The 27261-nt window shown below is 29.9% G+C and overlaps 1 protein-coding gene across 6 annotated transcripts in view; it reads right to left on the bottom strand.

Annotated features, from left to right (window-relative positions):
• Positions 1-1204: 1204 nt before the first annotated feature.
• The window catches only part of LOC143250744 (SWI/SNF-related matrix-associated actin-dependent regulator of chromatin subfamily A containing DEAD/H box 1 homolog), a 44939-nt gene continuing 18882 nt past the window's right edge, over positions 1205-27261 (bottom strand). For all 6 annotated transcript variants that reach the window (XM_076501697.1, XM_076501698.1, XM_076501696.1 and 3 more), the window contains 15 exons: positions 23186-24085; positions 21671-21882; positions 20052-20242; positions 17126-17264; positions 16385-16520; positions 14928-15065; positions 10495-10590; positions 9437-9541; positions 8310-8462; positions 6862-6957; positions 5720-5812; positions 5171-5289; positions 4385-4567; positions 2600-2709; positions 1205-1542 (listed from right to left, as the gene is read on the bottom strand). In XM_076501697.1, the coding sequence (XP_076357812.1) occupies positions 1481-1542; positions 2600-2709; positions 4385-4567; positions 5171-5289; positions 5720-5812; positions 6862-6957; positions 8310-8462; positions 9437-9541; positions 10495-10590; positions 14928-15065; positions 16385-16520; positions 17126-17264; positions 20052-20242; positions 21671-21882; positions 23186-24085 (2733 nt within the window). In that variant the 3' untranslated portion in view covers positions 1205-1480. The remainder of the gene's footprint in view (positions 1543-2599; positions 2710-4384; positions 4568-5170; positions 5290-5719; positions 5813-6861; positions 6958-8309; positions 8463-9436; positions 9542-10494; positions 10591-14927; positions 15066-16384; positions 16521-17125; positions 17265-20051; positions 20243-21670; positions 21883-23185; positions 24086-27261) is intronic.

Here is a 27261-nt window from a genome sequence, read left to right as displayed (position 1 = left end):
TTCTGCCTAAACAATCTATCAGAGTGTATTATTATTATAAAATGAAGCACTCAGATTCATGCATGGAGGATATCTTCATGAACTGTCTTCCAGTTGCACTATCTTATCATTTGCATTGTTTTAACAAACATGAAGGACATGGCTTGTATACAATTAATTATTCATGACCAATGGCACTAGAGGCAGCCTTTTTTTTTTGTCTGTGGACAGAAACAAGTTTCTCAGAAAGAACTTTCTAGCTAGAACTAAACCATGTTTGGGAAGAAGTTTGAATGTCTTAAGAAATGAAAGATTATTGGTTTTTGAATGCAATAAACTGAAGACATAAAACACCTCTAAATTGGTGTGTTTATGAAGTGGAAATAACAAAAATAAGAAACATTTCAACAGATTTAGAGTTAATAATCTAAAGAGTTGTTGTTGTTAAAATAGAAGAGATAGTAGTTTAAATAAATATACACTTTTAATTACTCTTAAGCCAAATCTTATCTCAAGATGCACATCCATAATTAAATAATGAAATCAAAGTTTCTCTAGTGCAGTAGAGCATATGACAAGATGTTATTCCATTAAAATAGTGTTCTTTACACTTTCTAAGTAACACAATATTTGGTTTGGAAAACATTTTTTGGTAGCAATAACATAATTCATTCCACTGCCAACTTTGTCCTCATAAATCAATCATTTGATACTATTTCCATGATGTATAAAATACAGTATTCACTCTGTAGACAAAGGGGAATAAGAGAAATGAATACCTTTCCTATGAGTGAATTACAGATAATATTTACATCAATAAAATTAATAGTAACTAAGGTTACAACATACAAGCTTCCATCTGAGGTATAATTATTAATGTACACTAAGCCGTCTGGATTGTACTAGAAAGTTTTATAAATCCTATAGATGGAAGGGTATGTTCCATACCATGATGGTTTCAAACTATGCTACAATAGAAGAGCTAGAACTATAATACAGATTTGAAACAACAAGTTAGAAAAACATTTTGGACTTTAATGATGAATAAAGAAAAAAGGCATTTTTTTCATAACTCACTCAGTATTATAACCATTGTAGTTATTTCAGAATGACTGCTTATAGTTGTTTTTACCAACTATGAAAATATGAAGATTTCTTTCAGCTGCTTCGGATAAATGGTTTGTTGCAATACTCTTTAACAAAGTGTTTGCAAGACAAAACAAACTTTTGTAAAATATATTGTTAATTTAATCCTTAATTATTACAGATCTAAGAAAGTTTTATTATTTTGTTTCTGGCAATTCTAGAAGATAAAGGTTACACTGAACTGAAGACAAATGTGTACAACCTTGAAATAATTTACAAAGTAATTGGGTCTATTTTCTTACAGTATCATAATATTTGTGAAACAAAATGAAGACAATGAGCCAGTTGGTCCCACACACACAGATTCTAAACTAAAACAGAATAATTGTGGCAGAAGAGATGTTCCTTATTCCACTTATAATCCTAAAGCATTCTTCAATAGACTTTCCAAGTTATGTGTATCTTCCTGCTTAGCAGCTGAAAAACATTTAAAAGAAACCATTAAACAACATGCTCTTCTTAGAATACACTAAAAAGTGTCAGTCAAAACTGAGAAAAACAGGCTGAAATTATTTCACACTAGAGATGAATTTCATATAATTTTGTAATTGTTTGTATAATTAATATAAAACTCAAACCAAAATCTTAATACAGTCATGCCATCCATATTGTATTTACCATCTTACAAGTATCATTAAAATTCACCTCTGATGCATTCTATAGAGATCAAGAGAACATTATATTAATGTTACTTTGAATGTGCGAGATATTTTAAGCCAGTTAGAATTAATAGCATAGTAACCACAAACAAAGCTTGACTGAAATGTTAATGCTAGTCCTACTCCATAGCTGGTGACAGATGGCCCTCAAGCTTCCCCATTAAGCAGTAATTTATGTATAATACTGACCCAAAATCATAAAAGTAACGTTACATTGCCGTAAACTGAAATAGGAGAGTATATATTAAAAATATAAACAAGTTAATTTATACTTCAATATTTTTTTAATTACAAACTGTGAATAATAAAATGTTTAGTGTTATATACCAAGTAATAAAAACTACAGTTCTTGTGAAAGATTAAATTTTTTATTTACCATTTGTGTCACCATATAACAGACTAATAACAGGTAATTCAACTACAGTTATACAACTGTACTCCCAATGTTTTGTTTGTAACTTTTAAAATTAGATACAAAGGATTAAGACAGCGTGTCTCTATATATTCAAACAGTAAAGGGGAATATTACACTAAGCCTATGCAGTTAGTGCCATGACAAATGGTGATTAAATTGTTTTTTTTTAGACTCGTTTGTTGTATTAGAGACTATAATGAATTCCGAGTTCTATGCTTAAATTATTAAAATGGTTTACATAAGCACTGCAACATTCTTTATTCAAAGTACAGGAAGCTTTTGAAATAATCAAAAATCAAACATTAATATACTGACATTAATACATGGTTCTTAGACTGATTTTCCTCCATTAGAAGACAACTTCATATTGAACCACAATTTTCCTATACTAGAAACTCACCATCATTTGTTGCTGTAATATCTTTTTCCAATTTCAGTTTTTCATGTGCACAGCTAAGTATTCCTTCTTCAATAGTGTCTTTACTAATCATTCTGATGACACGTACCTCTCTTAAAAAATACAACAAATTATATATCTTATTTGCCTATAGCATCTTTTACAATAAATCTTAACAACTTGGTTTAAAACATTTATACACCTGATACACATTACTTCTTATACATTACATAGATGTGGTTTATCTCTGAAAACATCTTTAATGTGTTTCAATAGATACTTTAAAAACACATTCACAGTGATGTTTACTAATCAAACAGAAGGCTTTTTGTAGTTAATGAGAATTATTTTAATGTATTCTATTACCAGGTAAGAAGTTTGGTTTAGCTTTCATTTCTATATTATTCAAACTGTATATAAAATCCAGACAAATGAATTGAACATAACTCATCAGAAACAGTACTTCACTGTCCTTTCTCACACAATTTTTTTTAAAATGAAAAACAAAGTGATTAAAATCCCATGGCTGAAGATCACACAAGTTTCTATAATACACTGTAACTGTACTGACAAACTTTAACATCACTTATGCAGAACTATTTACAAAAACAACGTTTACACAAGTTAATGATTTGTGGATATTCCTTCTCATCCTGCATGTCACACTTGCTTACATGAATTACCAGGTATGAACAATAGTTGGTATTATCTTGAAATTAAAATGTTTCAAAGTAGCGTTTAGAATACAGGGGTTGGTGATTGTGTGTTTTCTTATAGCAAAGCCACCTCAGGCTATTTGCCAAGTCCACCGAGAGCAATAGAGCCCCTGATTTTAGCGTTGTAAATCTGCAGATTTACCACTGTACTAGCAAGGAACTTGTGACCAAACATAATATTAAAGATGTAAAACAAAATAGTGGCAGAGTTGAATGGAGAAGGGGAAAAAAACTTAGAGCAGGTTGATGAAGTTTTTACTGATTGGAATCCAACCTGTTCTCAATACATTTAACAACTTGCATTCAGTTAACATGTCATAACAACACTTCAAAGGAAACTGTTTTTCAAAAATTATCCAAACTTCCTTTATCTTCAAAAGATACAATGGAGAAATTAATTTAAAAAAATTTAGTTGTATCAATTAAATTCTTTAAAATATATTTTTATTAATCTCTTCTAACAAATTAAGAACACACCCCATGACTTTTCAACTTACATTCAGTGACTTTAACACAATGAACTGGCTCCACTCTGTCCACCACAAGGAATTAAACCCTGCAATTTAGTGTTCTAAAGTCTACAGACTTATAGATGACTTGCAAATGGACCTAAGTTACAAGTACTTCAAAAAACAGTACTTTTCAGACCTGATAAACACATACCTTAAAATATTTTACAATCTTCCAAACACCCCAGGTTTTCCTGTATTTTAAATCAGATTTTAAAATGCACCCCTAAATTTTTCACTACAACTAACTTGTTGACAACACCACCATAAAACTGCAGCTAAAGCAACAGAACACAATATTCAACACCCCTACCCCCTTGTTTTCACTGTTCTTTTTCCCCCTCTCCCCTTTATTTGCCCCTTTTCCCTGGCCAAAGGTTCTTTCCTATTCTTAAAAATATTATTCTGCCCTTTCAACACATTTGAAAGAATATTTACTCCTGACCTTGTATTACTGTTCTAATGAAATAAAACCTTTAAAAGAAATTATTTTATCAATTCATCTCGAGCCACAGGTTTTAAAATTAAGCCTTTCTTCATGATAGGCAGGATTTCTAACTTACTTTTCCTGGCCAACTCGGTGGCACCTGTCTTCAGCTTGTTTATCATTGTAGGGATTAAAGTCAATGTCATGAATAATAACTGTGTTGGCAGCTGTTAAATTTATACCTAAACCACCAGCACGAGTTGATAACAGGAATATAAAAATATCTGGATCATCGTTAAACTGATCTATTAATTGTTGTCTATAAAAAAGAAAAATTACAAATTTCTTGAATCAGTAAAATGTTATGGACAACTGCTGTTTAATATATCTAGTAAATGAATAAGTTAATAGGTTTTGTTTTATAAAATTCACATATGTATGCATATTAAATTTGCATTACAAACAACAACACCAAACGACACATTTTAATACTACAGAAATTCAAATTACATTTTTTTCTTAATACATCAGTTTCTACATGTTACAACAAATTAGCTAGAGAGTATCTGAAATTATTTATACTTTAACTTTTAATGCTAATAAAACTCTAGTATTCCAACTACAAATAAATGAGCATGGAAGCTACATGAAAATTATATTTGGACTGAAGACTTTAACAGAATACAAAGTATAATCAAGGTGTGTAACACAGGTTTGATAATATACTGTCTAGCAGTCAAAAATGTTACTAACATAGGATTAACTGTCACTGTGCGAATATCGTTTCAAGACAAAACTTATTTTATCAAGTACATTAAAACAATTTTGTACAATCAAATATTTAATATTTCTATTACACTTCAATTTTTGACATTAGTAATTTAGACAATAAAAAAGCACATGTTAAGTACAATGTTTTTACCTTTCTAGAACAGGACTCGAGCCATCCAACCGTAGATATCTGTAATTTCTTATCTTTAAGTATTCTTGTAGAATATCTAATATCATTGTAAACTGACTAAATATCAGCACTCTGCTACCCTGAAAACACACAGAAGAAACTAACAGTTTGCTAACTTCAAATAAAAAGATATCTGGAACAGAATCTTTACTGATGAATATTTAGTCTTTACTGAAAATCATGAAACTTTTTTTAAAATTTTCCTTGCTAGATTCTGGTTTGAAAATGAAGAGAAACAAACCATAGATTCAGAGATGCATTTCAACTTCTGATGGTAAAGATTTCCAAACAAAACCTTTAAAGAATTAACAAATTTAGTTTCAAGTGTTTCTTTACATTAATCAGCAACTTAATATTTTAATTGTTTTATAACAAAATGTAGTCAGGAGTTACATTCAACCATGAACCAAACTCATTCATTTTAAGAGAAAAGTGATGTCTAAACTCATACAGCCATTATTATTGTGATGGCAAAGAAAATAATTCCATTGTTTCTTTTTTCATATTTACCTTTTCTTGCAGTTCAGGAAGAAGGGAATCCAATAATTTTAATTTCCCAGAATCACATATTATATCAGGATTTAGCTTAAATGAAGACAGCATCTGAAAGACCCAAATCAATAGTTGATAGATGACATCAACTAAGCACAGTAAATTGTTTATACTAGGAGAGATGATGAACTAAAGTAGATCATGGGGTTTTCTAACAGCACTTTCAGTGTAATAATTAAGAACATGAGGTGACAAAACAAGTTGCTGTTGCATTTCACTTTGGAGCTAGATAATAGGATTATTATTTTCACAACTTCAGCTCTCAACAATATTTTACACAGGCCAATGGAAAAAAAAAAAAAAAAATTCAGGATATTTCATGACCAAAGTATTATTATAAAAAACACACCTAATTTTCTGATTTTAACAGCAACTGAACTCTACCACCATTAAATAACTTACATTTTTTCTATTGTATAAAAAAAAATATCCTGTATCAAACATCTTCAACACAGTAACAACTGTGGTATTTCAAAAACACTTAAGCAAATGAAAACTATAAAACAGGCCATTCATTTCTGAACAGATCTAAACACATTTGGTGTGTAACCAAAACCAAATATTTAATGAGTTCATTATTTTAACTTGCCAGTAAGAAAACTTGTACTTGACTGGCTGCTGAACATGTACAAAATGTCACCGTGCCAACCAAGCAAAGATTCACATTCACGTTGTATATCTGGTGATTCTCACAGAATTGCATTCCACTATTTTTAAATAACTTCTGTTTACCTACTACAGTTACACATAATAAAAAACTGGAAACTTTGTGGACCAATAAGATATTCACATTTCAAAACAGAGTTCAACCTGAAAGATGTCGTGCATGGTAACACATTTATATTTAAACATTTAAAATTTTGTTTGTTATTGAAATTATTCAGAGCATATTGGAGCAGCCCTCAAATTAACAGAACAAACTTGTTTAATATATGTAAACAGCATTTCAACAAGCAATGAAACTACAAAGCTGCACTAGTGTGATCCAAGGGTATGTTTTAATAATGTTCGCAATAACATAAAATGAATGACAATACAGAAGTGAAGCATGCACAGCTCATAACTTTTAAATGTACAGACCACATCTGTAAATGGCTTACCTTATATAGCTTACAAAGTGTATGAAGTTCAAAGTCTGACATGACTTGCATATCTTCTACAACACGATCTTCATTAGCCTCCCTATGCGTCGGCTCCTGGAACCAAATGTAAATCACCAATTTCAGCTACCAATTAGTATTGTTTCTTTTGGAAAAAACGTAAACACAAAAATCTCTCTTAGTTGTATACCTAACAGTATATGTACAAATACAAATACTCAAGTGAGTGTGAAGCCTTTATATGTCATTTACAAACTGCAGAGTTGCTTAGCTCCCTAATTTAAAGTTGAGCCAATCAGATATTAATGAGTTCAAACTCTGTGCTCTTTAAAACACACCAGCATTCTAACAGCTTTTCTACTAAACAGTTCTTTAACCTGTTGACTGCCAAGTATTTCAGCTGCTACAATACAACTCTAATGCTTCTTAAATTTTGTAACTTTTTTCACGATTCCATTTTGGATTGAAAGTGAAACAATTTGTAAGTAGGTCAAATGCATGTATGGTGCTGACATCTAGCACTGAAGTTAGGTATTAATGAGAACGAATTAACTCATCCGTGGCACTGTGTTACCTATCGGATTGGACGAGTTATCTCGTCTACGGCACTGAACAGGTTAATGTACACATTTATTATCAATTCTCTGTAGAACTGCACCAGATAAATTAAACATATATTGAGCCTTTCCACAGTATCAGACAGGTTCATCTGTCATAATAAATAACAAACATTAGATAAGTGTTCCAATTCTCATTCACTTCCTATCCTAGTACCAACAAAAATAAAAAGGTATATAATTTTCATGAGACTTCAAGTTTAGAAAGATGTAGTAGACGTCTTAGACATTGACTTGATTTGTTCGTTTATTATAATTATATTTACACATACACCACATGCTTATCCTACTAATATAACAAAATAAATCAGTTTTCTGTAAGCAAACAAAGTTACATAATAACAACATAAATAAATTTTATTCTATGGAATGCATTACATGAATTATAATGATTACAAAACTACCTCAAGTAGTGTTATTTCTAGAAGTTCCAAAATATGGCCACTTTTAACAGAAACATTTTGGTGGCCACATACAAGGTTTAGAGATTATGGTTATAATTCAGTTTGTTTTTGTCTATGGATAATTCATTTTTGTTAACACTAACATGATGTCACAGCTTGATATATATTTACAGACAACTCACTACTGTCATGAAATTACTGTTATACCACAGCTTAACTTATATTTAAATACAACTTGCTTCTGTTAATAAATTGAAATTACATTATGGTTTAAGTTTTGTTTTGAGGCAAGTTATTTTTCCTAATATGTTATGACTTTCACCACAGACTGAAGTTTGTTGATAAGTCTTGTTTACTGGTAAGAGGTCATCTGAGATTTGGTTATGTAAGAACATTAAAAGCTGTAATTTGATGTTAGTTCTTTTACCTTCATTATTTTTCTTGCCATCTTCCTTATTAATTCATTATTATAGTGGTTTCGAAAGAGCAAAGGATGATTTGCAGCCTTTCGTAGCTGCATCATCATCCCAGCGTTGGACTTGGTTACGTTGTCCCTATTTCCGTCCCTTCCTTCCTGTACCTAAGAGTCAAAAACAACAAAAGTTACGAGTTTTCATTAGTAAGGAGTCTTAACATATCGTAGAGAAAGAAAACTATTAATACATCAGAATTTTATACGTAATCTAAACAAAGAGAAAATTTTGTAGTGATAATAAATGCTGAAATAAATAACTTCAATAACTTAGTAGTTTTTTTTATAAATCTCAAAGTAAAAAACAAAAACAACCAATAACAGAAAATATCATAAAGGGTGTACAATGAATAGTTTACTGAAAATATTTATTACAAAATTAGAACTATGAATGTTACCAAGAATGAATAAAAATAATCTAAAAATAAATCAATGTAATGTAACATAAAACTAGCAATGATTCTAGAAATAAGCTTGATACCATCAAATTACAGTGAGCAAATACTTACAAGCAATCACTTGCATACAAAAATTAAATTCGATAATTTATTGGACACGAATACATGAATGTAAAGTAATATGACATTTAACCAATGAAAGTAATCAGTGCAAACAATGTAATAATAGCTAAATTAATATGATAAAATAACTAACTAATGAAATTAATCAATAGAAAATTACTTCAAAAAATGTCTAGAAATATCATAATGAATGTGATATAATAGCACTAAATTAGTTTCACATGCAAGTTAAATGAAAATTACTGATCTAAATGAAGTGAAAATAAGTGAAGTAACCTAACATGACTCCTATACTTTCTGGTATCTTTTTGAATGCACATGTCTGTGGTAAATGCATTAATTTTTCCAGTTGGTACTACAAAGTAGTATTATCCTCAGTAACACTTGAATAACTGATACAGTTCTTTATTTCTTTAAAAGCAATTATATATTTAAAATATCACTCAAAATATTTGAACAATCTTATTTTTTTGGTTACAAACTTTAGCACTTGATACGAGTATGGGGATTTATCAAAACATTCATCACTAATAAATACACATACACAATTCATGTACTTACTTCTTTAGAAAGCCTTGCCACAAGTCTGTCATAGTGGTCTTTCTGAACATCAGATAAAGGACAATGTATAATTTCTTCATGCTTTGTAGGCAATTGCTGGAGTACCTTCACAAAACAAAAACCACTGTTTCTGACATAATGCTCACCAATGCATTAATGTTAAGCTGCACAATGCAAATGTGATTTGTACTACAATTTGAAAATTCACATTATAATTGACCATAAAAGCTCTGTAAATTTAAATCTGATTAAGTTCTTGGAGTACATGTGTAAGTGCCAAATATTCAGGTTCAACCATTTAACAATAATTAACAGTTTTAGCACTAAAAATACAAACACTTAGATTATAAACTGTAGTTGAAACTCCATTCTTTACTAAGTTTCAAACTATAGACACAAACATCAGTTCATCTATTATTAGTTGGACTTCTATTCTTCATTATTATCCATGACTATACACGTGAATTCAAGTAGCTGTGTGCGTTCTTTACGAAACTTCAGAGCTATTAATATTATTTGTTTATTACATATTGCATGTTTATCACTCACAAAATTTCATATGATAAGTTTATAAGTTCATTAAACATTTACAACTGTTTGTATATCCTGAGTTTTAAAACTATTAACATAAAAATGATCCTAATTAATTAAATTTTGTTGGTATGATCACAAGATCACAAATACAATTGGCTTCTATTCACCTTTAACTTAATTTCAGCTCTAGAAGTATTAGCATTCACCTTCAATTATATCCTCTTCAGTGAAGAAATTTTTCATATAAAAATTAAACCACTTGTTAATGTCACTGGTATCTGAATAATTAACTAACAGATAATAGTGCTGTATTAACCAGATAAATACAATAAGATGTTGTACAAGTAACTTTGTAATAAAGAGTATTAAATAGGAATGGTACATCATCTTCAAGTATGCATGGACAACATGTAATTGATATGTTATATAATTATGCTAATATACAGAGGAACTTGTAGTATTCCCCAAGTCAATGTGGTTAAAGCTAAGAAAAATATTACAAATACATACTGATAACAACACACCTCACTTTTCAGCCTTCTTAATAAAAATGGTTTCAACATTTTCTTGGCATGGTCAATACGTTCCCTTTCAAACTTATTCCTGTTTTCTTCAGATTTCTGGAAAGTACAGTTTTATGAATGTTTCTATAGAATGATCATCACTCATAAACTATACATAGTACTTATACAAACTGAACACTTTACTTAAACCTAAGAAGTCTAGGCTAAAAATCCAGGATGCACTCAGTTTCTTAATTTTCGTGAATGATGTCCTGATTAAAATATTGAGTAATTATGAATCACTATTATCAAAAAATAGTTAAACATTGGTACTGACTTTCTTGAACTTGTTCACTGTCAAAAGAGGTCAATGAGTACAGCACTCAAACATAACTCCAAACACTAAACACCTTAAACAAATATGCTGAGATGCATTATATCTATGATATAACTTAAAGTAAACATTTTAGGTCCTAATAAAATGCACTGATGTTGCTAGATGTTATTGTTGTTGATTGGAATTAAACACAAAGCTACACAATGGGCCATTTGTGCTCTCCTCACCATGGGTATCAAAGCCCAATTTCCAGCAGTGTGGGTCCATAGACATACTGCTGTGCCACTGGGGAGCAGTAGGTATAAACATGATGTGTTCACCGTTTGATTTTTTTTGTAACAGTCTCTGCTTAGGTGGTTGTAAATTCCAGTTATTGAAAGGGCTGCTATGCACATGTTCCTTGATTTCAGTAGCTAAGACTCAAATTGTTGATTCTAATGTATACTTATCTGCAGCAAGGAAATTATTTGTATGCTACCAGCAATTTTTTTTAAAAGGACGTATATTGTTTTTTAAACAGGAAAAAAATTGTATATCTGTTTAGTTTAAATATAACTCTTAAGCAGACTTGGGGTTAAGTTGACTGGAGAATGCTTTTGATTTTACTTTTTGAATTTGATGCTATAGGAACCAGTGAAAGGAAATTTAGGATTGTTGAGGTCAGGTATTTTGGGGTTGTAAGCCTTACTGATATATTGAAAAATACATTTATTGATGAGTGCTACAGGGAAGGCATTTTTAATCAAATATTTTTTACTACTGATAGTTCATTATGAAAATAACCATAAGTGCTGGTCAGTTTATATGCTCAATGAACTAAAATACTTATTAAATTAGTTTTGTAACAGTAAGGTATAAATGTGCTGAAGTGACAGCACAGGTCAAAAAAGTTAGTTTGTGATAGTACTCAGTTTTGAACCTGTAATTCCTGTTGATGACCTTTAGATCTACAAAAGGCAGCTAAGGTTGTTTTCACTCTTCAAATGTGAACTCAATATCCCTGTATCTTGAATTTTAATGATCTTGAACCATTTTGACATGGTTTTGCTTTCTGAATACAATAAGTGTCATTAACATATCTCTTATAAACTAAAGTTTAATTTCAGACAGACACATCTGTAACCCATTGGTGTTATGAAGAGTAAAGAACAAATCAGCTAATGTGGGAGTGAGTAGTGGCTACACTCTCAATTTGATCAGTTATTAAAACCAAAATGAGATTATTGGGTCATAACTTCAAGTAGTTTTGTAAATTAATTTTAGTTAAGCCATTCACTTTAGTGTTATAAGGAAATAGCAAATTACAACATGATTACTTCATCAAGTGGAATGTCAGCGTATAATAAGAAACTGAGGAAGAGACCAAAAACAGTGCATTTTCCCCATTAACTAGAATTTTCCTCAAAGATTAAGTTATAGAAACTAGTGCTGATACTTCTGTTAACTAACCACAAGCAGGTGAGAATGGTGACACATCATTCATGACAAGTTAACCCACAGCTACTACTAGTACCCATCACATAATTGAATAAGACAAAGACAAACAGTTGGAATAAAAAAGTCTTGTTCAAAAATACAACAACATGACACAAACAAGCTTAGAATGCATCAACATCTGACTACAAGCCAAAAGTGTGATTAAGTCACACTCCAAATTAACATCACTTATAAGAAATGATGAATAAATAAAATACTTGAATGGTTAACTAGATGTTCAATTATTCTAGTTCTCATTAAGTGGCACTGAAAAAATACAAAAACTGAATAAAATATTTGTTTTGCGATATTCTATACTGAAAACTAAGAAATTTTTATTTATTTTTTCTAAAATAATTACGTTTAATCAATCATGAACAGCAGATCCTCTTAACCCTTTCAGAATTGGATTCAGTTCATTCTAAAGACCAGCCATTTCAATTTTGAAAACAAACTATGTAATCAATTTGTATGAAACATAACACAAACTTTTTAATAAAGTTTCTAATTTTTTCTGTAAAACAAACTGATAAATTTTGGTTTCTAAAATTTAAAACTTGTGAAACTGTTCTTTAAAAAAGAATGAAAAATGTTTCATTTTCTAATTCCGATTTTCTGAAACCTTGTAAATGCAGCATTGAGAAAACACTTTTCTGTGTTTTTATTCTGGTAAACCAGACAACAGTTATAGAAATTTACTTATGACCATACACTGATAAAATATAACAAAAAAAAAGTAAAACCAAACATTTTGTTATTATTGATCACAAGGTTCCATTTCATATATCCAATAAATTTTACTTTTTTCACACTGATTAATATATATTTTGGCCCACTGAAGCAGTTACATAATTACCAGAATGCATAAATTTATGCATGATCAACGATGACTTATGATCATAGTCGTTATACTGCTTTCTAGGCCTATGTATTCCCTAACCTCAAAAGTTCTTACTCTCATTCTTGTTATATAAAGTATCACTGCAGCTTTAACATAATAAAAATGCAATATCAAAAACAAAAAAACATTACCAGAAACTATACCAGATGTACTTCCATAGGGTCCCCCAAGTATTCTCTTTCAAGAGTAAATAAAACCAAAATTAAGAGTAACATTTATAATTTCTTGATTTTCAAGCTCATATGTCGTGCTGTATTATAGCCTATACAGTGCATAATTTGTATTGTGGTTCTTGGCATGTACTATTTTACTAATGTCATGATAGTGCAAAATGCAATGCTAAGCATCTCTTATGTGATACCATTTTAATGTCTACTGACTGACTGACAGACAATGCAGTACTGTATAATGGTGCAAGTGGTTAAAACAGGTGACCTCTCTAGGCAACTTTTGGTCCCTTTTCAAGAAATAAAAGATCAGTAGATCTTTAATTTCTTGAGAATTCAATTGTTCAACCTTCAAATTCTGTGTAACTGAAAATTTTCTTCAGATGTTCTTAAGGTAGAGAAATATCATTAGAAATGACTAAAGTAATTTAAATTATTTTTAATAACAGTTCCCTTTAAAATGATTTTTAGCTAAAGGGCATATCAATTTTTAAACTTATATCATTTGTCAAGACTTTCTATGGGAAAAATATACACCCAAGTCACATTTCATCTTAGTCTTTATAAGACACATGATACAAAATAAGCCATGCCTAGTACATGTTCAGATGTCTATACATAAAAAATTAGAAAGTTGAACATTATTTAAGGAATTAATAAAACATAATAGCTATCTAGTTATCATCTGTACACTATTTTATGGTTCAAAATTATTGAAAAAGATTATATTCCTTTAATTAAAAACTTTGAGTGTAGTTCTGAATTTTTGCTCTCAAAATGACTGAAAACTTTTCCAACTATGTTTTAAATAATGATAATATTAATAGAAATTGAAAAGTAACCCATTTGTGACATGTTTAATAACACTTGTCATAAGTGTTAATTTGGAACTTCCAGTTGTATTATTGTATGAAATTTTAAAGTTTAGTTGGAAAAGTTTAACTTTTGTTTTGGATTATAAGAACAATAATAAAAATGACTTCTGATGTTTTTCAAGAAATATAATATGGTAAAACTTAATATTTAAGAGATATGAATTACTTGCAAGATTTACAAAAAGTAGCTTTGTTGTAGAATATAAATTCCTAATACAAGTCCTACAAAAAGTTTCAAACAAACATGTCCTAGAAAACATAGAAGTTACTACAAATTACTCGAAAATATAAAGTTTAGTCCCCAGTCTTTCACCAAATCTAAATTGAATTTATTGTGTCACGTGTAGAGATCACTAACAATCATGATCAGGGTCTGATAGGACCTTACTCACTTTGAATAAAATTACAAAGACTTAACGATCAAGGACTACTGTTGTAGAAAAATATTAAATATCCGAATACTACAACATAGTGGGCAGTGCATCTCAATGGTTTCATGCTTTGAGTTCACATAATGTACCAGACTGGCATCCTATCCATGAGGAATGTGGCATTATCATCTTCTGTTTGTGTTATTGATACCAGAGTTTGAAAACACCTGCTTTGTGTGCTTTGCAAGGCAGAGCATAGATTTTTTTTTTTTTTAACTCTCATCTATAAAAAAAATTTAACATGTGTTAAAAGACGTTTAAACTTACACAGACAGCTGTGAACATCTGTTTTACTTGGTCAATTTTCCCATCAAACATGTTAGGCATGACAAATATAAGTAAAGACATCAACTCAATTAGGTTATTCTGTAGTGGTGTTCCCGTTAACAGAAGTCTGTGTTTAGCCTGCAAGAAATGAAAAGTGAATTTTGAAACAACTTCAAGATAGTGATACTTCTATCTGATTCATAATGAAAAGCTTCATGACACAAATCATAGAATGGGAAAATTCATTAGTTATTTTAAAACTATGTATACAAAATACTATTATAGAAGTGTGTAAACATTTTAGAATGAAACTGGATTACAATCTCTATCATATTCAGTTGTATCATTTTTTTAAAAACTGTTGTATTATCAATATAAAGTAGAGAATTTAATGAAATTAGGAGTTCAATGAAGAATATTAAGCAAACAAATCTACTATGTTTCCTGTAACTGAAAATATTAAAACTTATTATATGAAACTATATAAACAATTTATGTTAACATTTGCAAAACTTGTTGAAAGAGTGTCCTTAAAAAACAACTACCTTCTAACTCTTACTTTGTCAGCAAGATATGCAAAGATTTACCTTTCTTAGATTCTGTAAAAGTATATTTACCTACTGTAGCATTATAATATGTAACCAGTGGTATCAAATTATAAGACTATGTACAATTTTTATGTACCTTGGTTTACATCTATTGTTACTTCAAAACATGTAGAGAACCTGCAACTTTGTGAAAATGTGACAACTCTCATATTCTTATTAATTTTGTTTAGGTAAAAGCAGAGGAATATCTAAGATTCTTTTATGACTGACATTTCTGAAAAATATGAACATGATGATTTAACAACTATATCCAAATAAACAGGTAATAACTTGTATTAAAAGTTACACAAGTTCACTACATAATTTCCAAGTTCTTCATGAAAAACTATAAGTAACTGGTGCATGTCCATGTGATGTTCTGAAACAATACTCATTAAACTTTGAATTCTAAATATTACAAGATGTAAATGCCAAGAGTGAAAGTTTCCACTTACTGCCCATTTGAGCTTTGGTTGTCACATTCTTAGTTATTAAGGCAAAAACAGTACTGATTAACAAATGATTTCTCATTTCTAAATCACTCTAACAACACAGTTCTGCAGTTGAACCACATTATTATTCAAATGTCATCTGTAATATTGACTAGTGGGTTAACATGATCAATTCTCAAAACTATAACAATATTTGTTTAACAAATAAAGAACAAACACTACACTGACAATGTGAAATGCATTACAATCATTACAAAAAAAATTTATATCAGGGAACAGCATAATCCTTCTTAGCAACTGTAAGAAGAACCGATTTACTAGACAAGGCACATCTTACTGTACTACAACAAGTTTCAAAACTAATACTCTTCAACATTTGGAGTTTATGAAATGTTTAGTAAGACAAAAGAATACTCACTTTAATTCTCATCAGATGTTGATACCTCTGAGACCTCATGTTTTTAAGCATATGGGCTTCATCAAATATAACATAACAAAATTCCATTTTCTTAAACATAGCTCTATCCTCTGCACTGCTAGTAATCATATTGTACCTATACAACCAAAAAAGTCACTCCATTAAGTTCTCACTCGTATTTCTCAACTTATTAATTTTTTATTGTTGTTCTAACAACTTAGTTTACTTGGTTTATTTTAATTATATTTTAAAGTTGGGAGTATTTATTCTGTTTCCAAAGAATGTTTAGGCTACATTATTTTCAACTAAAAGTTTGTACTGTTTTTGGCTAAAGGGAGTTTTGACATCATTTGATGAGCAGATGGCTTAATTACTACCCATTTGAAAATCAAGAATCATTAGAACCAATTAAACTTTAATGTGAACTCAGTTGATTTGTGTCCTGTTTTAGAGGGCTGATGGTATTACTAATCTAGCAAGTTACTTCAGTTTCATGAATATTGAGTTTCTATTTCAAGATAGTGCTGGTAATAAATACTGTTAAAAGAGTTATGTATGAAATTAGACCAACTGTTTGGTAAACATTAGGTTAACTAGTTCCATAAAAGTAAAACTACAGAAGTTGTAGTTACAGAAATAAAATGCTTTCATTAAGTGGACTGGACTTTGCATTATTTTTTTAACTATGTAAATAAATAAAAAAAACAACAACCAATAAAACCACATCTGTTACACACTTACGTGGTAATTAAGATATGAAAATCTTCCACTTCATCATTTGCTATTTCTAACCTCAGTTCCCTGCGTTCATCCTGAGATCCATGATAACACAAGACATTCAATGTTGGAGACCAGGTAAAAAACTCGTGCTGCCAGTTATCTAACCAAATTTTTTTTACATAAATTTCAAACATTTTTCAATAAAATACTCATAAATGTAAACAAATATTGAGAGAGGATTGTAATTCAGCTGAAAGGTTTTAAGTCTTTCACACACTTTTTTCGATATTTCGATCTGTTAATGTTGGTCTTTTACCAGAAAACTCGCATTAGGAGATCAAAATATCATTCTCAAATAAATCTTTAAAAAGTGGCTAAAATGCATTAAAAAAGTCTTCAGAAAAAATTGTGCATTTTGGAATAAACTTCATATTTAATGTTTAATTATTCCTTTGAATAAAACTAAGCTATATTTGTTACAGATGTATAAAATTAAATGTAAAATTTAGTTAATTATTGTTTGAAACACTACTATCAATATACAATATTTCATTGCACTCCAATGAAATTTAATGGTTAATGCCTAAATAGTTAAACACACACACACACACTTAACTCAAGAAAATACTTTTGATGCAAATCAATTTTGTAGTTTTAAATTCAGGTTTCCACAGGCTGATTTAAAAAAAAAAAATCCAGAAATTTCCAAGATAAACTAGTGATTTTAAGCATCTAATCCATTGATTTAAACAGAACATAAACTCTGAAGAGATTAAACCAGTACTGTATAAAAAATGTGGTAACAGTTGCAAAAATACATCCTAGAAATAATGACAGCAACACATGAGCCATCAAAAAAGGTTATTCAAGCAAAAAACATTACAAACAGTGAAAGAAATTCTAAATAGCCAAGTATTATTAAACAAAGCATTAACAAATTCTTTGTCAGTTACAATCCCTTAACAATACTCAAAATTTTCCAATTTTAGTTTAATAGTAAATGATAAATCCTTGTATATTTCTTCCACATACTGTGCTTTGGCCAAAGCTAAAAACTCCTTTATTGTATCACTCATACCTCATAATATTTACTGAATATACTATTTCAACTTATCAATAGAACAAATCAACATGCATCCAATTGGTTGCTGATTCAACAATTCAAAGAGTCACTTGTATTATTCTGGAGAAAACTGATATTTTGTTGTGCACATTAACAATGCAGAACATCTCATGATTTTTCCCATACAAGTCCATTCCATTATTTTTAAATGCTTTCCCATTTACTACTGCAAACCCACCTAACAGAAAACTTCTAAAAGGAAATGTTGTGGGTCAATAAATCATTTAACCTTTATATTCCAACAAGATGTTAAGCCTTATGTTATTGTTTTTTTTAACAACACATATACTCATTTAAATAATATTTAAACAATAATTATTTGTTGTCATAAATCAGTCACCAAAAAGTACATACTGGTTACAGTTAAAATAACAAACAAGTTTTTAAAGAAATTTATTCATTTTATTTGTAAAAGAAAAAAAAAACTAATAAAATGCAAGGACATTAATATTAATAATATACATCAATCATGTATTTATAACACTGTCTTTTAAAAGCAGATTATCCTTATAATATTTAGCAACAAGGTCCACAATGTAACTCAAAATATCCCAGCATAAATGAGGTGTAAATATTTGACTATCATATAGAGTAGTTAGGTATATGATGCTTGTTGTATTGTACTGTTCCTATTTTGATTTGCATTTATTAACAAATATTTAAATAATAACTGATAAAAACTTAAGACTAGAAATCGTGTTAAGTACTTCTGAGGTCTTTATGTTCAAGATGAATTAGGAAAATTACGAGACACCCATGATTTTAGAATAACACCAAATGATTCTTGAGCTTACTTTATGTTAATAGTATCATTCCAACAACAGTCTGGTGACATCTGATAGCTTGAAAACAGAGGTACATAGTTCATAGCCTGTTACTAGTCAGTGTTTTCTAGTTATATCTTAATAGAATTTAGATAAACACAATGGTAGGATTTGTTGCAAAATAAATGGGACTGTGAAGCAATGGAGCTTGATTTTAAAGGACTTTTCCACAACCTTTTGGAAAAAAACTATTAACTAAAATTTCAAACACTAACAAATTTAACAACATACCATAATTTTCAGGATTTTTATGACCTGCACAAACTGCCTAACAAATATAAATAGTTAATGTGTTACAATAAGTATTGTGAAGTTCAATAGGGCATGTGATGTCTGAACAAAAGTCAAATTTATCTACATAAAACAACTTTCAATTAAAAGGAATAAAACTTATTGTATTTTTCAATAATTCCAAAAACTCCATATGCTTTAAGGCTCTGACCAACCTCCACATCAGACGCCATTACCTCTAACCTAAAAGATTCCCCAATGTTTTCCGATCTGAATTTTAAGAGGCTGAATTGATAAGTTTGTTTACATATGAATATACACAATACATTTAGATGCATTCGCAATGGAGAGAGTGCAATGTATCCTGAAATGAAGATTTGTTTCCAGACTTATTTTAAGGGAAAATAAATGTAAGAGAAATTTTCCAACTTCATCCAATATATACTTGTTTTGTATTCCAATAATAATAATGTGCCCTCTGACAGGTGCACAATTTATTTGAAGATGAGTTGACTTTCAAAGCTTGACATGTTATTAGTATATACACATTTAAGACATTCAAACACCTGGAAAAAACAAATGCAGACTGTTAAAATCCGATCCCAATATTTGCTGATTTTAGGGTGCATAGACACTAATCTGATACTTTATTCAGGACATAGGCTTAACAAATTTTAAACCATGAATCTAGAAAGTTAATGGTAAGTTACTATTTTTTCTATTGAAAACAACCTCATCATGTTTCTTTTTAAATTACTTTAAAAATTACCTAAAGTCGAGGAAGGTACCACAATCAAATGAGGGCCGTCTTCACCAGTTTCTTTCAGATGAGTTAAAAATGATATTGCTTGTACAGTTTTTCCAAGACCCATCTCATCACCCAAGATACCATTTAATTCCTGTCTATGCATAAGTACCAGCCAGTTAAGTCCTAAGATTTGGTAAGGAGCCAAGTGAAGCCTGAAAAGAATGTAAGAACTTAGCTTTGTTACAAAAGAATTCATTAGTTTAACATCTGGTGAGAACTCAAAACAGAACTTGTACAAAATTTGTAGCTGCCAAACTTCATAAATAGCAGGCAGTTCAAGGCTTACCAGCTGCAAAGTTTATTTACAGCTTAGTTTCTTAATAATTATCCACTTCAACTTTAGAAAGAAATGCTAAAGTACAATTCACTCCCCACAAAAGTTAGGTTAAAGGGTGAAAACTACAAAGTTTTCATTTTTATAATCTTGAAAATAGACTACCTGCTGAACCAATAGTTTGTAATGCATAAAGCTCTCTTTTATAGGGAAGCTTTGTTATAACTGTCCCTAGCTAAGATCTTAAAAGAAATTAGATGTGACAGCTACATCACAACTTCCTAGGACATGTTCAACTATATTAGATTTGGTGGGTGATATGAAGATCAAGTGTTCTTTTACACACGTTATTAATTCCCTTCCATAGAGCTAATACAACCTTGCCGACAACAAGGACAAGTTCATTTTTAAACTACTAAGGGCAACTGTAATATAGGAATATAGTACTTAATTTAGAAAGATTGTAGGAGACAATTAGGTCTGAAAACACATGTTAGTTGTACTTGTGGGAATACCTTATGTATCTCTCTGGGATGATTCTTAATGATTAGAGAATATTTACTCATAAAATGTAAACAAATAATTACAAGTTGACCTCAAGATGAAAGGCAGAATACTTTTGGAACTTTATCCTCTAAACTTTAGCTCATAAACAGACAATGGCCACCAATGTATTTCTACAAGTTTCTCTAATAGTCAGTCAATTCAAGTAAAAGAGTTCTTAGTTCCATAAAACCAGAGTAAAAGACAATGGAAAAAGTATCTATCTTATAACAATGTATTCAGCCAGACCTCATTTCTCAAGCTCTTTACACATTTTTTACAATGTCTATCTATAGAATTTTATAACTGTTGTCTGTCATGCGGAGGTAATAATAATAAAAAAAAAAGGATTACTTTTTCATATTCTCTCAAAGTCAACCTAACCACATACAAACACATAAAACTACTCTAAACTGGTAATGTTAGCATTTTAAGAATAACTCTGTTACAATGAGAGAAAAGCAGGATATATAAAAATCAAGCAGAAGACATTCACAAAGTATTTTTTCTGCAAGTTTTAAAACAAGGATAACGTCTCCTATCATTCAAGTATTTCAAATTTCATCTAACGTATGATGTATAATAATAATAATAATAATAATAATAATAATAAAAAAAAGGCCATTCAAAAACTATTTTATAAGAATTACATTCATCAATCTAAGTAAATGGTAGAAATTTTGTTTGCACTTTTCTTTGGTACAATAATCTTTAGTTTTAGAGTTCGTTATATTACATACAAACTACAGAATAAAGGACCAACTTTTTTGTTAAGGAAGCTGGCTGTTGAGTGATATAGCCTTCAATTTCACTTCCCTCTCCACGCAATAACTGACCCACTATTTTCTCCATGTCATCAGATATCCGTTGACAACACTGCATTAGTTTGATGATAGCAGCCCTCATGTTTATGACATTTTGGGCTCCATTCAGAAGGTCTGGAGTGAGATGTTTACACTGTTCAAACTTCTTCACCTACAAGAACAATGTTTATATAATAAATACCTTTAGCCTTGAACAGGTGAAATGAAAGTTACAATGAAGAGCTTAGCACTCTAGAACAACTTACTTAAGATCATTTAAGAACTCTTTTTTTTTTAACAAAAAGACAATTACTGAGACAGACCAAAAATAATTGTTACTACTATGCTAAGATATCTTTATTCACAAACTACTATAATTAAAAAAAACAACATAAAACACTGGACTTACACTAAGTAACAAACACTTTAACATGGCCAGGTGAATCCTGAACAATATTAACAGCACACAGAAGTTACAGAAACCTAAATGTAAAATCGTGTTTCAACGATCAAGAAAGGCTACATTTTTTGTTCTTACAATGAAAGACAGATGGAGAGATAAACAAATACTACATGAAACACATTATCAATTTTTGTCCTTTTACTTGTACTTGACACTACCTATACTCATTTAAGAGCAACAGTAGAAAGAAACCTGTTTAAACTAACTCAGAACTATTATATCAAGCATGTGAATGGCCCACAAAATTGGTCTGTGGTTTGAGGGCAGTTTCCTCCCTGGTCAGACAGTTCAGTGTTAAATTATTAAAACTAAAAGCATTTTAAAATGTAATTCTGCCATACCTTAAAATAAAAATGATTACTTTTAAACTGATTACCCGCCCGGTGTTCATCCTTATATATCCTTTTAGCTATCTTACTTCAATTCATATAAATAAAAATACATGTACTAAAAGCCACTACAGTGATCTGTTTTTGTTAAAAAAAAAGAAAAAAAGGGAAAACTATTTTTCATCTTTGATGATACTTCCAATAACCAGTATTATCACATTATTTTGTTCCAAATAAAATGCTAAGTCTGCATCCTTTGGCTAGAAGTACATAAGGAACTGTTCATGAAACATGCCTTCTCTTTTACCTGTATGCAAAGTATGTTATGCTACTCCAGAAAAATTACGTTAGGGTACCTCAGCATGAACATGCATATTTTTCACATCCCTGTTACATATAGTATACTTTTTCAAAAGTTTAATGTTCTATGATAAAAACTTATTTATTACAATTATTACTTTCAATATTCAGCAGTTTGAAAGACCAATGCAGAAGCAGTCATTGTTTAATTTAAGCCTGTCAAAATAAGTACTTGGCATGAATTTAAATATTATTTCATCATTTGCCATAACAACACACCGAAGTGAAATCAAAAATAAAAATAAAAAATTTGTATAATTTGTACAACACTAACTTACTACATTACAAAAATTAAGGCCAGACAGTATGTAAAAATAGCTCACCAAATCCTGCCAGCTAGAAAAAGGTCGACAAGATAAAATGCTGTCTACTCTCTTCTTGCTACAATTAGGCACTGTAGCGAGCTCCGTGACAGTAGCAGTTTGGAAAAAAGCAAGAACATTGGCTCTAGATGGTGTTAAAGTCCCATTACCACCATCATCATCGTCACTGGCTTCACTGTTATAAACATCTTCATTTTTGTAATCATCTTCCTCTTCATCGCTCAAATTTCCAATGTCTTGTCTCTTCTTTGTCTTAGAAGCCTTGCCCACATTTCTTCTAATTTTCTCATCACTTGTTGTTTCACCTTCATCGACATGGTTACTGGCAGAAAAACTATTCAATACGTTTTGTTTTCTTAGCTCATGTAACTTTATTTTTTCAAGAATTTCTGGATTTTTTGGCAGCTGAAGATGATCCTCACCGTCTTTCTCAATACCCTCCTTTAGTTTGTACTTTTCATGACCGATATTTACAGTTAGGCATGATTTCTTATTGACTGTTAGTTCAGGTGTAGTTGAAGTTGCCTGTGTTTTCAGTGCATTCAAGAAATCCTGCAAGGGTTTTTGTACAAGTTTACCTCTACATGGCTGATGCTTGATTTTACTATAGCTTCTTGTAGAAGAAGTTAAATGCAACTTTGTAAGGCATTTTTCTTCTTCATCTGAATCATCATAAACAATTCTTCTGAGTTTATGCCGTGAAGAGGGAATATTCAGTGTCTGTTTATTGTTCACTGCGTGGTTAGTTTTCTTTATTTCTGATACTGCATGATTCACTGCTGATCTGCTCATGTCTTCTTTAACCTGAGAATTTTCATTTTGGGAATGTTTTTTACCTGTGAGCTCACAAAGAGCTTTTTTGACATTCCAGCCACATTTTACTAATAAATCTTGCAATTCCTGAGGGGAAAAAAAAGTTAAGTAATGGTGGTTTTAAAGGTGAATTAATTAGTTCAAACAACATTTTATGTTATTCAACATAATACAGTAAAACCTGTCTAAGGCAGAATCTCATGCGACAAAGTAAAATTTCTGGCTTACACAGTGAACACACATTTTCTTAAGTATATTATAACTTCTGAGCGGAATGTTATACTCGCTTCACTCAAGGGAAATAAGACGTTTATGAATAAAGTTATTATATTTATTAGAATAAGAACAAAAATAAAGACATTCAAAATATACACAAGTACACAAAATTTTAATCTAATTTGAAGAAAGTATCCAATTTCAACTTTTTTTTTTTTTTTAAATGGGCTTTCTTACGCGGTTAAAAGAGAATGCCAATTCTATGACCTTTTCATGAAGTTACTTTCCTCCTTCATTTTTGCAAACAATTTGATAGCATTAATATAACTTAACACTTGCAATAAAGTAGGAATTTCTATTTCTCACTATCCTTTCCATTTTGTTCATCTTCTGAATCTCCTACAGTTACCATCTTGTGATTCTATTATAGATTTTACATCAAATTCATTAGTTTCTATTAAAACATTCTTCTCAACGTTCTTAAAATCATCTGCATCAATCCTCTCAGTTTGGATTTCACTAGAATCATAATAACAAACAACTTCTCCACAATCTCAACCATTATCAAGAATAAATCCACAGTTTCAAAAGCACTTTATTATGCATTAATCTTTTATGCATTTGACTGAATGACTTAAAAATGCAATTGCATCTAATATGTCAATTTTCATGATTATTTCAAATGCTGTTTTACTGTCATCCATGTTTGTAATAATATGCTGAAGCATCAATTTTCTGTATTTCAATTTTATACACTGTATAATTCCATTATCTAGTGGCTGTAGAACTGATGTTGTACATGGAAGTAGAAAGACTAAACAAACATTTAAAAGTTGAACTTTTGGGTAACAAGTTGCATTATCTAGGAAAAGAATATTCCTATTTTCTCATTCTTTTGTTTAAGTTTTCAAAAATTCCTCGAATATAGCACTTGTCATCCATGCCTTATTATTCTCTTTCCATTCCACAGGAAGTTGATTCTTCCTTAAATTTTTGAAACAGCAGAGATTTTACCTATTAACCATGATAAATTTTCCCTAAATTTGAAATTATGGAAGATAGGAATTTATTTTTTTGTGAGAATTATTTAAAGAGTAGAATTTTGCACTTAAAAGAAATATTTCTACAAATCACAAATTTAATTTAACTGCAAAAATAATAACAGAAAAAAAGAATAGAATATATTTGACCAATATTTACTGTAACAAAATATCCGAGAATTTATTAATATTTAAAGAAATTATCAATTAAATAAATTAATATTTAATCAAAAACATTTTTTCCACCTTACTCAGGTTCTAATCTTACTTGTTGATAGATGAGGTAGGTGAAAAAGTTTTCCATCTGCATTATGCAGGTTCTGCCACAGAGGGCCTTTTATAAGAGAAATCTTAAGATAATGTTGCAAAATTTTGATATTTCTGACTTTTACAGGTCTCTACCATGTGCAGTTTCCAGCTTAGACAAGTTTTACTGTACTAACTATTCCAAATTTCACTACAAGGTCTTTCATATGAAAATATAGTAATTTATAAAAGGTTATTTTCCTTTTAAAATAAAACATATAGCCTTAGAATAATATACCGTTTTAAGTCGCAACATCCTAAATTCAAGAAACATCTGCATTACAGAACACTTTTTAATATATATATATATATATACTGATAGAAGTTCTTAGGTTTTTAGAATTTTCATCTCAAAATTAAAAACACTTGTATTTAAGATTTCCTTCTATTCTTTTCTGCTTTCCTATGAACAATTCAAAATCTACTGTTCCTCTGGAAAAGATAAAGGCCTTTGATATGATTTTAAAAATAAAAAATATTTTTTTTATATCTTTAGACTTCAAAAACTTTTGCTTTTTTATGGCAATCATAATTTTAAACTGTATTCATTTTATTGAACATTAAACTGAATCTTACAACAACACTGACATGTCATTATTTCATTTTCAACTATAAACATTGCAAGTTTTGAATTAAGAATTTCAATTCTCTCAGACTGAATGCTTATACAGTTTTGTTTCACATTTTAACACACATTTACTTTAGATAATATTTATTTACTACAACAGCAAACTATGATTAAGTCTTCCCAGAGGGATGAAGGCATCGTAATCCAATGAGGCTGGGAGATGATTGGGCAAAGGCATTTCCTGAAACTGGTCTTCCACAACTGAGAATACATTTTCTCAGTACATAAAAGAAAAACATTGAAGTACCAATGGTTTGGCAATAAATGAAATTGACATGTTTCATTACTAGGAAAAGAAACAGAAATAACTAGAGAAAGTATTTAACAATATTAATATTTACTTTTATTAGAATATAAGAATGACCAAAGGTAAGACATCACAAAATCTACAAACCCAATGAATGACTATTCAACTTATAAAAAACCAAAAAAACACACAAAATGCATAGAAATATGCTCTGAATACTAAAAAATAGAAATGCTAAATCAATCCACTTTTTTTTTTATTCTGACAAAAATAATTGTATTTTTTGTTACAAAAAATTTTGACTTTGCATATGGAAAACCAAATGACCTAACAGCAAAACATAAGAAAATGAAAACAAATAAACTGATGCTAAAATTGAAACTAATAACATTACTTCTTAGCACACGGGGAGACAAGTGTTTTTGAGTCAATATAAGAATATTATAAATATAAAACAAGTAAAAATTATTTTAAAACACATTTCCTGTTTGAATTTCAATTTATTTCAACCAAAGATTTATTTTTCTATTTTTGATGCAGTACCATCAATAATTCTTGGGCACAAAAAAGCAACTCTTTGCTTTTATAAATTTAAATGCTTGAACATAAGTAAAGTTATTCTGGCAAGTCAAACACCTCCTCACCTGCAAGAATTAAGACAGATTAACACCCCCCCCCTCAACACTGTATTTCCCCATCTAAGATATTTTGTGTCGACTTCTGATAAGGTGTATTTTATCAATTTACCTTATTTAAATATTTTCTTAAATTTCACTTACAAAAGTTATCTACTAGTTAAAAAACCAACTAAAACAGAAGGAATGTT

Source organism: Tachypleus tridentatus, chromosome 5 (assembly GCF_004210375.1).
Source record: "Tachypleus tridentatus isolate NWPU-2018 chromosome 5, ASM421037v1, whole genome shotgun sequence".
NCBI lineage: Eukaryota > Metazoa > Arthropoda > Merostomata > Xiphosura > Limulidae > Tachypleus > Tachypleus tridentatus.
This window is presented reverse-complemented; position numbering and strand designations above follow the sequence as displayed.